Source organism: Suricata suricatta, chromosome X, assembly GCF_006229205.1.
Source record: "Suricata suricatta isolate VVHF042 chromosome X, meerkat_22Aug2017_6uvM2_HiC, whole genome shotgun sequence".
NCBI lineage: Eukaryota > Metazoa > Chordata > Mammalia > Carnivora > Herpestidae > Suricata > Suricata suricatta.
The window spans coordinates 15,204,941-15,218,153 of NC_043717.1; the positions used below are offsets into that span (position 1 = coordinate 15,204,941).

General features: G+C 33.8%; 1 protein-coding gene across 6 annotated transcripts in view; it reads right to left on the minus strand.

Moving 5' to 3' along the window:
* RPS6KA3 (ribosomal protein S6 kinase A3) overlaps window positions 1-13,213 on the minus strand; it is a 115,546-nt gene that overhangs the window by 83,019 nt on the left and 19,314 nt on the right. The window contains exons 2-5 of one of the 6 annotated variants that reach the window (XM_029929547.1): window positions 8,655-8,748; window positions 7,998-8,059; window positions 7,643-7,679; window positions 1,955-2,011 (exon numbers count right to left, since the gene is read on the minus strand). In XM_029929547.1, the coding sequence (XP_029785407.1) occupies window positions 1,955-2,011; window positions 7,643-7,679; window positions 7,998-8,047 (144 nt within the window). In that variant the 5' untranslated portion in view covers window positions 8,048-8,059; window positions 8,655-8,748. Of the gene's footprint in view, window positions 1-1,954; window positions 2,012-2,975; window positions 2,995-7,642; window positions 7,744-7,997; window positions 8,060-8,654; window positions 8,749-13,213 lie in introns of those variants that run through there. The other 5 variants (XM_029929549.1, XM_029929550.1, XM_029929552.1 and 2 more) reach the window with 5 other exon arrangements.

Here is a 13,213-nt window from a genome sequence, read left to right on the forward strand (position 1 = left end):
TATTTGATCACATAGACCATGAGGAGATAAGAAGCAACCCAAAAGAAAATTGGGCAAACACAAAAATACAAACGCCAGGAATACATGGATACTCAACTTCACTAATAATCAAATGAGATGCAAACTGAAATGAGAAAGTATTATTTATTTAGAATGGCTTGAATAAAAAATAATGTCTGATAATATCCAGTGTTGAATAGGATATGCTTGAATACTGTCAAACACTGACATTTTTACCACCCTTTTGGGTTCAACAGCAATTTGGCAATGTCTATTGAGATTTAATTGTTCATACCCACTATTTTAGCACATCCTTCTATAAGACTATATCTTACTGAAACACAAGTTCTCAAATATAAATAGGGGGAAGAATATATTATATATTAAGTGTATGACATGCATATAATAGAATATCATGCAACAATTTAAAAGGGGGCAGATTGGGGTGCTTGGGTGGCTTAGTCAGTTCTAAGTGACCAATTTTTAGCTTTGGCTCAGGTCATGATCTCATGGTTTCCTGGGTTCGAGCCCTGCATTGTTGGGCTCTGCACTAGTGGTGTGGAGCCTGCTTGGAATTCTCTATCTCCCTCTCTCTCTGCCCCTCTCTAAAACAAGCTATCTCTGTCTCTCTCAAAATAAATAAACTTAAAAACAATTAAAAATAAATAAATTCTTAAAAAGGCAGACCTATATGTATTGCCACAAAAAGATGTTCAAGACTTAGTAGGTGAAACGAGCAAGATGAAGAGTGTATATATTTTGTAAATATCAGTAATAGTGATCTTATGTACGGAATAAAAATAACCGAACTGCTAACAATGAATCTCTTACAGGTGGGGAATTTATTAATTCATTCATGTAATATTTAATGAGTGTCTATTATGTTCTAGTCACTGGTCTAGGTGCTGAGGACTTAAGAGTAAATAAAAAAACAAGATGAGGAAGGGGTGAACGTTCATCTTCTACATTAAATATTTCTTTTCTTAAAAAATGTTTATTTATTTTGAGAGAGAGAAAGAGAGAGGAAGAGGGAGGCAGGTCAAGGGCAGAGAGAGAATGCAAAGCAGGCTACACACTATCAGCACTGAACCTGATACGGGGCTCAAACTCAGTGAAACCATGAGATCATGACCTGAGCCAAAATCAAGAGTCAGATGCTTAACCAACTTAGCCACTCAGGCGCCCACACATTAAATATTTCTGTAAAGAATCAACTTTATATTTTTGTCTCTAATGTACCTATAGTTAGTGTGATTTAAAAAAAAAGTTTTAAGGTACTAATGAAAACCTTTCAACAACATAAAGCAAATTACTGTCATTCTCTTAAAATCAGTCTTATCAAACAGTTCTTTTTTAATATTTTATTTATTTTTGAGAGAGAGAAAGAAAGAGCATGCAGTTCGTGCACAAGTGGGGGAAGGGCAGAGAGATACGGGGGACAGAGGGTCCAAAGTAGGCTCTGCACTGACAGCAGCAAGCGCAATGCAGGGCTCGAGCTCACAAACCATGAGATCATGACCTGAGAAGTCAGACACACAACCGACGGAGCTACCCAGGCATTCCATTACACAGTTTTTAAAAATGGCACTGGGCGGGGGCTGCCTAGGTGGCTTAGTTGGTTAAGTGTTTGACTCTTGATTTCAACTCAGGTCACGATCTCATGGTTCATGAGTTTGAGCCCCCACACTGGGCTCAGCATTGACAGTGTGGCGCCTGCTTGGGATTCTTTCTCCTTCTCTCTTTGCCCCTCCCCTGTTCATGCTTTCTCACTCAAACTAAATAAACTTAAAAAAAAAAAGGCACTGGCATATTCAAGATTATATTTTGGTAAAATTAAGAAATCATAAACAAGCTTCTAAATACCATAAAATATTATTTTTCTCAGTTAAAAAATACTTAAAATTTTATGGTATCTGATTTATCTATATCCTTTATGATACAATAGTTTACTTACAGTTTGTGGATTAATCTCCTCCTCTCCCATAGGTTCATCCATAATTTGCTGTCCATTCTGTGAAAAGCACAGCAAGTTGAAAGTTACCAACACAGATCTCACATCAGTTAAGGTTAAATGAAGGCAGACAAAGCAAAATCATAATATGAATATTGTCACCCCTATAGGATTCTAATGAAGTACCAAATGACCATATAAGTATGTAGTTGCCAATATGCAACAGGTTGTGCTTTTAAAAGTTAACTATGAAAACATTTTTCCATGGAAATGATATAATAAATGATGATTACCTTTCCAGGTAAGTCCTTGAGTTCATTTTAATAGTTAAGTGAATTACAAATAGTATTATTTAAATATCACCAAACATCATTTACAATACTTTCTATTGCAAAACACATTCTAAAATTCAACTCCATTGATTGATCAGGGCAGCTGATTAGTTATTTCAGGGTTTGAAAAGTAAGCTAGATCTCCATATCAAAATCGATTCCAGATGGATTAAACATTTAAATGTCAAAAATAAAATTATATAAGTATTAGAAGAAAATATGGGTAAATTATACTTATGGGGTAAGGGGGTGGAAATCATAAAGGAAATAAATAACATTCGAATTGATAAAAGTTTAAAAATGTCATCCACTAGACACAAAAAAGATAAAGGACAAATCGATTACAAAAAAAGCAACATATGACAAAGGGCTTGTATCCTCAATTACATAAAGAGCTTTGTTTTACAAACCTGTAAGAAAAAATGATGAACTTCAACAGAAATGAGCAATAAGGGAAAAAAGAATTTAGTCTTAGTACTAATCAAAGATATGCATTAACAGAAAGATACCTTTGCCTTTCAAACTGGTAATGATTTACAGAAAAAATAACACCCAGCATTAGTATGAGTATTGGGAAAACAGCACTCAGGATATACTGCTAGGGAAAGTATATTTCAGCACAACCTTTTAGGAAGATAATCTAAGTCTGTATTAAAACAAGTGTGCAAAGATGTACATACAAGAATGCTCACCATAACTTTTTCCAAAAAGAACTCCAAATTGGAAACCTAAATTCTTAACAATAGAGAACTAGTTAAATATATGATGGTACATCCATATAATGGAATACTATACAGTTATTAAAAATGATAATAAAGATGTAAATTTATTGACATGGAAAGACAGTCACATGTAATAAGTGAAAAAGCAGTTTACAAAACAATATGGATTGTAATGATCCCATTTTAAACAAATATATACATGTTCCAATGTATATATTTCTATGGGAAAAACTCGGGAAGGATATACACCAAAATGTTAACAGTGGCTGTTTCTGGGTGGTAGAGTTTTAGACAATTTAAAATGTTTTTGCGTATTTGAATTTTCTGATGTGTTTACAATGAATATGTATTATTTGTGTAATTAATAACAAAACAAAACCAGAAGTCAGGAACACAACATCTTCTCTAGTTACTTCAATGAAAAAAGGAGTAAATTCCCCTGACTACTTGTCAATTCCACAAATGTACAAGGATCTCACCTAGCCATCTTTGGAGCATCATCAACTAGGCTATAAAAGGTAGCCCATCCATTACCCTACCCACATGAGGCAGATGCTCTGAATTTGAACTCTCTCTACTCTCTAAACCCCTATTTATCCATCCATTCTTCCACACCTTTCTTTTCATTCATTCTAAGTTTTAGGGGCCAAGCTGTAGATGAAAGATTAAGAAAACATGGCCCCCATCCTAGAGGGTCTCACAGGTCTACTGACCCATAAAAAGAGGACCTTTCATTTTGAAACACTCATAGAGTATGCTTCTAGGTTAGGGAATGCCTATACAATATTACAAAGCACAGAAACAGTGCTAAAATGCAGAAAAGGAGGAGGAATAAAATCTTTATTATCCTAAGACACTTTCAGAAGCTACAGTATTGCCCACTTCTATGGTAAGGACTCGAATAACTCCAGGATACATCTTTCTACCAAAAGTCACAACCATTTATTCAATTAAATACTGATTGTTTTAATCCAAACATCACAGACAACCCTTAAACTAGATCATAAAAATGCTGGTTTTGGAGTCAGACACCTAGATTTAGATTTCTGCTCTTACACTTATAATGAAGCCTTGGACAAGTTATTTAAACTATGTTTTAGTTTTTTCATATGAAAAGTAGAGATTAAAAAGTCTCATCTTCAGAGAGATGGTGATGAGGCTAAGTGAGATAAAGGATATAAAACCCTAAGCACAGTGTTTGGCACTTACTAAACAATCAATGGTACCTATTTTAATTACATCCAAAATTCAGTCACCCCCTTCATGGCCCACAATCTGCTACTTCTGTATTTGCTATCTTAGTGAATGGTGCCATCATTCATCTAGTAGCACAAACTAGGTTTTCTCATTAATTATACACAGAGTTCTCTTTCTATAACACAGATCTGCTAAAGGCTCCTCATTATTTGACTTTTAGAATCCTTGGTCTCACTGAGCTACAATATACTTTGTATAGGAATATAATTTAAGAACCATCTGTTCCTTGTAATTTTCAGTGCATCCAAAGCAAGAATCACAACTTATAATGTACTTTCTAAGGCAAACTAGTATAGTAGAAACAGCACTAAACTGGAATGGTAGACCAGAGATAGAGTCCTAGGTCTACCACTTATAAGCTTTATGATTTGAGGCAGTTCAGACTGTCTGTAGCCTATCTTATCTGTTCAAAATGGGGACACTTGCCCTGTCTACCCAAAGGGTTAGTGTTAGACTCAAAACTCAGATAACTCAAAAAAAGGACTTTACAAATCATAAAGAACTGCACCAATGCAAACTACTATTATTAAGGTGAGGTGGCTTCATGAGGATAAAATAATACTTCCATAAAGTCCTTTTAATCTTTGAATCAAAAAAGTTTAGTATTGGTAAGAGATCTTGAAAGTCTTCTGTTCCAAATAAACATCATATGCTTCAGTTCTTTCTTTGCCATTCTCACCTAAATCTGAACACTATCAGGATAAGAATGTACTACCTCACCAGGCAGCCTACTAAACTATCTCAGAAAAAATACTGGCTGCTAGATAAGATTCATTATATAGTACTTTTCCTCAGCTACAAATTCCCTTTAATAGGATTACTAATATATGATGACTAACTTGCCTGTAGTCTATCTGCAAAATCACAGGAAGTAAATCTACACCTATCACTGTAAACCATCCTGAGTCTGTTCTTTACCAGATAACTCAAGTTCTTTCAAACATTCCTTTCAGACAGATGAGACTATCTTCTTTTCTGAGCACACACTTAATTCATCTTAAAGGGTGGTATACAGAACTGCATTCAACTCCAACCTTGATATGACCAATGCAGAGTAAAGATCATTATCACCTCCCTGTCCTACATAATAAACTTTTATTAATACAGTTCACATAGGCATTGTTTTTTAAAACGTCCAAAACACTTTGCTGAGTCATACTAGGTTTTCTGTAGATTAAAATTTTGTCTTCCTTCTACTGCAACGAAGTCCTGTACTTGTTACTCTTAGTCTCATGAAGAAAGCCTTAAGTTTTTCATTCATCTTTTTCTAGTTGTGATCCTCTAAAGGATTACTACAACTTCTACAGAATGGATTCTGAATCTGCTAATCAGTCTCTTCACTATTTTTGTCTTCATGTAATCCAAAAATTTTACAATATATTTTCTTTTCTAAGCTCTGCACCTAGCTAATTAACAGTAATACACTAACAAAGCAATCTGAAGAAAAAATTAAGTGAAACATGATCTAAAGGCAGTTTATGCTCTACCTTTTGCAAAAAATATCAACTTCGTTTGTGAGTTTAGCAAAGATTGAAAATTTTGAACAATTTTAAGGCAAAAAAATATAAAAGCCAAAGCTGTCCTACATATTGGTGAAGCTTTACAAATATCTACTTTAAAAATCACTTTTACGTCAACAAATCTTTTTTATCACTTCATCAAAATAAGGATTCAAATGGTATCTATTAGAAATCAGCATAATTATTCCTTCAGCTAAAAAGTTTCCTTTTAGAAAATAACCTTTGGCTTCACTAGAGATTAGGTTACAATGGGCCATCAGTCTGACTTGACATTTCAACTTCTATAGTTTTAAAACGCATATGATCTGAACCTCACTAGTACCAGGTTTAAACCCCAGCTTTGTTACCTGATCTTGGGTAAGTTACTAAAGATTCTGAGCTTCAGTTTCTTTATTTGTTAAAATGCATATAATATCTATTTGTTAAAATGCTGCAATTAAATGGATACATCAAGGGACAGTAGATGCTCAGTAAGTGCTACATCCCGTCCCTTCTCTTTTGCCTGAATTGTGAAATACATATTTCTATAGTTAACTTCTAAGTTAGTGCAATGAAGAAGTACAGGAAAGTGGTGAGATACTTATTTCACTACTTAATACAGCCAATTTCCCACCAAGCAGGGTGAAAGAGATCCTTCATACGTGTGGTGTATTTTTATACAATGTGGCCAAAGAATGAGTACAGACAAAAAACGATAGTTTAAAAGTGAGGCAAATGTATTTATCCTCTCTCATCCCACCATTATGCCTTCCAGCCAAAAAACTACAGAGCTTGGCAGATTGTATATATGCAAATATTATGTGAAATACTGGAAAAGGTTAGGAAATGCTAATCATGCTTTACTCTGTTAGTCTGAGATGTGTAAAAGTCAAAAATTAGAATAACGTACAATATGGGTTTCATCAGAACAAATCAGACAAAGGAGACTGTTAGCTTGCATTTCAGCAGGAATTGTTTTCAAAATAACTTCTAATGTTGTGATATAAAATTATCACTGAAGATCATCTTTCTGGTTTCAAGAGGATGAACAATTCAAATCAATAATTCTGAACCAAGGTTTCAGGACTTCTAGAATATTGCCAGTACTTTAAGAAAAAATCTGAAATGTTAAAAATATGAATATTCTACTAAATAATTTTCATTTTAAGCCACTTTATTAAACAGTTTGTTTTGTTGTAATGGCATGTTACAACAATGCACATTTCTGGGTTGTTGTTTGATACCTTTGAAGAAAATATGAAATATGTTAAAAAAGTACTTTGAGTCCAGTAGGAGATCATCATGTACAAGTATACTAGAACTAAAAAAACAACAAAAAAAAGGATCTGTGATTGGTAAAATGCTACCTTGAGGTTACTAGGAAATATCTACTGACATCCTCATATGTAGAAATGAAATATACATATGAACATTGGTAAAAAAGAATTCCTCATAGAGAATAAGAGCCTGAAATAATAGGAAGGGAGGAGGAAAAGAAAAGGCCCAAAACTCTACTGTGCTAATTTGGAGACCCAGGTTGTAGGAATGAGCAAGGACCATATATATATATATATATATATATATATATATATATATATACACACATATATATATTTATATATACACATATATATTTTTTGACCACCCTCAAGTTCCCACAAGTATATTTGCCTTCCAAGCTCCCAATGGTTTTCTTGCCCAAAGCATATAGAACAGGAGTTGCATGAAGGTGCTTTGATGGAGGCACAAGAAACCTCTCTTGAATTTCAGTTCAGATACCATCAAATTGTTCAGAATCCAAAGAATCTTCTATGCAATCACATTGAAACAATAAGAAACAAGCATTTTATATTCTTAATAAGGAATGTATATAATCCTTACCAATATGACAGGATTAAGAATCAGCTCCTCATTTATCCTAAGGAAATATCAGAGATGTGCATAAAGACTTATGTACAGTGATATTCATCACACTCATTATACTGAAAAATAGAAAACAATCTAAATGACCAACAGGGGACTGGTTAAATAAATCATAACACATCTATTCATTTGTAGGAATACTATGCAATGGTTAAAATAAGGGCATCAAAAAATTAATGATGCAAAAATATGCTTGTAATATATTAAATTAAAAAGGTTACAAAACTATATAGTATGACCGCAATTTTGCAACCCCCCCCAACATGTGTGCATGTAACTGATAAAACATATATAAAATCTTATCAGTAGTTACCTGGGTCCTAGGATTTTCTTCTTGTACTGTATTTTCAAAATTATATGCATTTATTATCTATTCTTTTTATAATGAGAAAAGAACAATCAATATAATTAGAAAAATCATTATTTCTAGTTAAGGTGCCCTTATGCTTGCTTTGCTATTCCTTGAGTAATTAAACACCTGCTGGTATTCAAGAATGTTATATTTTCTAGACTAGGGTAGAAATGACCTCTGGTTATATCTATGTCTTTAAGTTTTAGAGGACCCTTTCAGAAGTTTTTTTTTTCTGTCTGGTCCTGTGGTTGTGGCTTCAGAAAATATATCAGATCAGTTTTAGGTTTGAACCCCACCTTGTTTCTTAGAGTGTACCCCTAAGGGAAATTCAGCTTATGAAACAGGAGTATGTTGAAGTAAGAATAAAGAAATGAAAACACAGTAGCCAAAATTAAATCTGCACTGTGAACAGCAAATATTAGAATTGACACTGCAGAAAACAGAATCCATTCCACAGAGGACAAACTTGAATAAATGAAAAAAAAATGAAAGAAAAGATTAAAAAACTATGGAGGACAGACATAATCTATGAATAACAGATGTTCCTAAAGAAAAAAACCCCCAGCATTTTAATCAATCAAAAGTATAAGAAAACTTTCCAGTTCTGAAAAAAAATACCTGAGACTGGAGACTGAGAAGGTTCAACAGAGATCATCAACACCAAGACATGTCCTGGCAAATGTTTTTAAATTTCAAGGATAAAGATATAATCCTACAAGCATACAAGCAGAAAAAAACAGGTTATTTTCAAAGGAACTAAAATCAGATTGACCTCAGATTTTTCCTCTGTAACAATAAAATGCCAGAAGACAATGAAGTAATGATTTACAGAGAGCTGAAAGGGGAAAGTTATGATCTAAGAATTGTATACCTTGTTCTAGTTTTTCATGTACAAAGGTCACAGGAAATTATTCTCAGATCTGCAAAATCTTATAAAATTTCACCATCCTGCTAGTACCTTTTTTCATAAATTGTTCAAAGGTATGTCCTAGACCACTGAAAGAATCAAAATAAGAACTAAAGAATATTGAGGTAGGAAAGAACTGGTGAAGTATACTAATACCAACTTAATATTTAGAAACAAATGAATAAAATAATTAACCCCACTAAAGGAGAAAGGGTCAGTAATGAAGAGTAAATAGTTGATATAAGTATATAAACATTATAAAACTTTAGAAAGCTAGAGGTAAGATTTGCAATCTCAGGCTAAATTAATGTGGACTCCAAAGAGGTAGTGGAAGAATGGAGAAAAAGATTTTCAATTCTCTTTCCTAAAAGGATTACTTAAAAACCACTGTTTAGTAATTACCTAATAAATATAAATTTTGCAATGTTCTGAGAAACCACAGGATAACCAAAAATTTTATTTATTTATTGCAGTCCAAATCACTAGAGAAGATAATAACTGGCAAAGACCATAAAAAGTATTTTACAAAAGCATCACATTCAACCCTAAGAACATGAGATAGGTATAATTCACCCCAATTTTACAGATGAGGAAACCAAAGCTCAGCAAAGTTAATTAGTGAACAGGAAGAGTAAGACTCAAACCGAGGTCCCTCCAGCTCTATAATTCTTTCCTCAGTATTTCATAACCTCCTCAAACAAAAACAATCCGTATGTCAAAAGAAATAAATCACAAGAATAAAAAGCTCACAATAGAAATTATTCCAAAAGTAATAATGTAAGAAATGTAAAGTTTAAAGTATTTAAGAGAAAAGTATCTTACTAGAATTTGATGCTATACAGAATTATTGACATTTTTATGAGTGATGATGGTATGGTGGTTGTGTATTTTAAAAGTCTTTATCTTTTAGGAAACATAAATGAAATATTTATATATAAATTGATGTATCTAGGATTACTTTCAAAATAATCCACTGGAGGTAGGGAGAAAAAGAGAGAATGTGTATGGGGGGGGAGTGAAGGGAGTATAGATGAAACAAGATTGGCCATGAGTTGATAATATTTGAAGCTGGCTTATGGGAATATGGTAGCTCATTATACTATTCTCTCTGGGCGCCTGGGTGGCTCAGTCACTTAAGCGACTGACTCTTGATCTCAGCTCAGGTCATGATCTCACAGTTCGTAGGATAGAGCCTCACACTGGGTTCCATGCTGACAGTGTAGAGCCTGATTGGGATTCTCTCTCGTTTCCTCTCTCTCGAAACTAAATAAATATGTAAACCTTAAATACACACACACACACACACACACACACACACACACACACACACTGTTCTCTCTTCTCTGGCATGTGTTGGAAATAGTTGATAATAAAAACTTTACGAGTCACAGGTTGTATTTTCTAAAAAGTTAAAAAAATCCACGCCAATTATTTACTGCCTTAAAATTTTTTTACCATTTAATTTTGAGAGAGAGAGAGAGACAGAGCAATAGTGGGAGGGGGGCAGAGAGAGAGAGAGAGAGAGAGGGAGAGAGAGAAGGAAACACAGGATCTGAAGTAGGCTCCAGGCTCCGAGCTGTCAGCACAGAGTCTGAAGTGGGGCTCCAACCCATAATCCAGATCATGACCTGAGCCAAAGTCAGATGCTTAATCAACTGAGCCACCCAGGTGCCCCTATTTACTGCCTTAAAAAAAAGTCTGTGTATTCATTTATTTAGAGAGAGAGGCAGAAAGCCAGGGAGGGACAGAGAGAGGGAGAGAGTATCCCAGGCAGGCTCTGTGCTGTCAGTGCGGAGCCTGAGATGGGGCTAGAACCCATAAACTATGAGATCATGACCAGAGCTGAAATTAAGAGCTGGATGCCTAATGGACTGAGCCCCTGGGCCCCCCAACTACTTACTTCTTTAAAGAGAAATTCAAACAAAACAGGTAAGAATAGGACAAAGAAAAATGAAGTGTTTGTAATATTAAGGCCAAAAATTGAAATGTGAGTCAAAAACCTTAATCCAATTAAAAAGGTCATCTGATTTGGACTAAAACTATAATTAGTGCTTACTACATATAATGATAACTGCTATCATTTACTGAACAATTACCATACACCAGGCAAGTGTTAAGTATTATAGATCACCTTTGATGCTTTTAACAACTCTGTGAGGCATTATCACTAATTTACAAATGAGGAAATTAATTCAAGATGGGTATGTCAATCTTTTTAAGCACTATATCCTCAAGCCCTAGAAAAATGCCTGGCACACAGTAGGGTTTCAATAAATATTTGTCAAAATAAATAAAGAAGTCTAATATCCTGCCTAAGGCTAATAAGCAGGGCCTAAATTCAACCCCAAATCTGAATCTAAAACCCCTACTCTTAATCACATTTATATCTTTTAATAATGATATTTCATAGTAACAGTAAAATTGTTTATTTTCCTTCTGCATATGTTTCACAATATTTTGTATCTTCTATAATTTGCATGTTATTTTTTCAAACAGGACATTAAAAATAATAAATGCAAAATAGTATCCAACATTTAATCACAGAATAACCACAAAACACAAAAGATGTTTTGGGGACTATAAAATGAAACGAACACAAACAGAAGGGGAAACTTTAGCACACTAGCATGAGGTAGCATAATGAACAAAATAAAGGCAATGCATTTGAAATAATTTACATTAGAAAAGGTAGATACTGAATTTTATAATGTAAAAAGAATATAGGTTCTTTTCCAGTATCTATGAAAAATTATAAAGATTGTGTCTAGACCATAAAGTAAATCCAAAATTCTTCAAATTGGGAATTGTACAGATATTTTCTGATTATGATAAAGAAACTGAATAAAGAACTAAACTAAAGCACTCAGTCAGAAATTAACATTCTTATAAATAACTACTAGGTCAAGTAAATAATAATGGCAGTCATCACTTATGCAATGCTTTTTTTGTTCAAAGTACAGTGTTAGCCATGTTACATATATTCTCCCATTTAATCCCAAATAATCATTAATAAACTCTGAGGTGTATTATGTATAGCAAAGAAGAAAAAATTGAGTTACAAACTTGCTCAAGATCAGAGAGCTATCGGGTTTGCAGATAAGATAACTGAACCCAAGTGTGAATTGAAAGCTCATACTCCTACACAGAAATGCTTTTATATTAGTCAGAATTCATGTACAGACATCTACCTATGCTCATTTTTCTCTATTTATAAAATAAAAATTTGTACTAAAAAGTAGAGAAAGCTAGAGTTCCTCCATGACTTACACATGTTCTGAAAGTATCCATTTGTTAAATACACAATTCTAAGAAGGTTCATTTTCTAACATATCGTTGATAGTGTTTCAAATTGCATTATCTCCTAAAAGTGATCCTTTTGAATATATTTACACACTCTCAGTATGGCATTTAAAGAAGGAAGAAACCATAAAATTAGATAAACAAAGCAGGGAATAAAAACAGGATTTGCCACTAAACTTACTTATAAAAAGCAATATGACTGTGGAAAAGTCATTATTTTCTGGTACTTATCTGCAATCCATGAGTTTGATGGAACCTTGGCCAGCATGGATTTGAAAGTCTGCCACAGGACTGTGGGCAAATCCATAAGCCTCTCTGAGTTGTGGTTTCTTCATGCATAAAATATGTGGATATCTAAGCGCTCTTCCAGCTTGAGAATGTTATAATCTTGTGACTTTAAGGATTAAGTCATTTAAATTTTCTAGAGCTTTTAACACCTGAGGAAATTACTGATTCTTTATTTAAAGCTGTTTTATGTTATTTCTTCTTTTTAAAACTTTTAAACATTTATTCATTTTTTGAGAGACCGAGACAGAGCATGAGTGGGGGAGGGGCAGAGAGAGAAAGAGACATAGAATCTGAAGCAGACTCCAGGCCCTGAGATGTTAGCACACAGCCAAATGCAGAGCTCGAACCCATGAACTGTAAGATCATGACCTAAGTTGAAGTCAGATGCTGAACCAACCTAGCCACCCAGGTGCCCCAGTTTTTATGTTATTTCTAAGTCTAACTCCTTCTTTCTCTTCTGCATCCAAACTACAGTTTTATCTATATCCTTCAGTGGTGCCTTTGATCCCAAGTGTAAACAAGGAGACTATCAAAGAACAATTGTCTAAATGTTATCACCTGAAAGAGAAATAACTAAGAAAAAGAAAAAAAACACTGTTTTTCTGTGCAGACTACGGAACCTAAAGCAATTTTATAATTTCCACAACCCCATTTTACTATGCTTTAAAAAAAAAAGATTTTA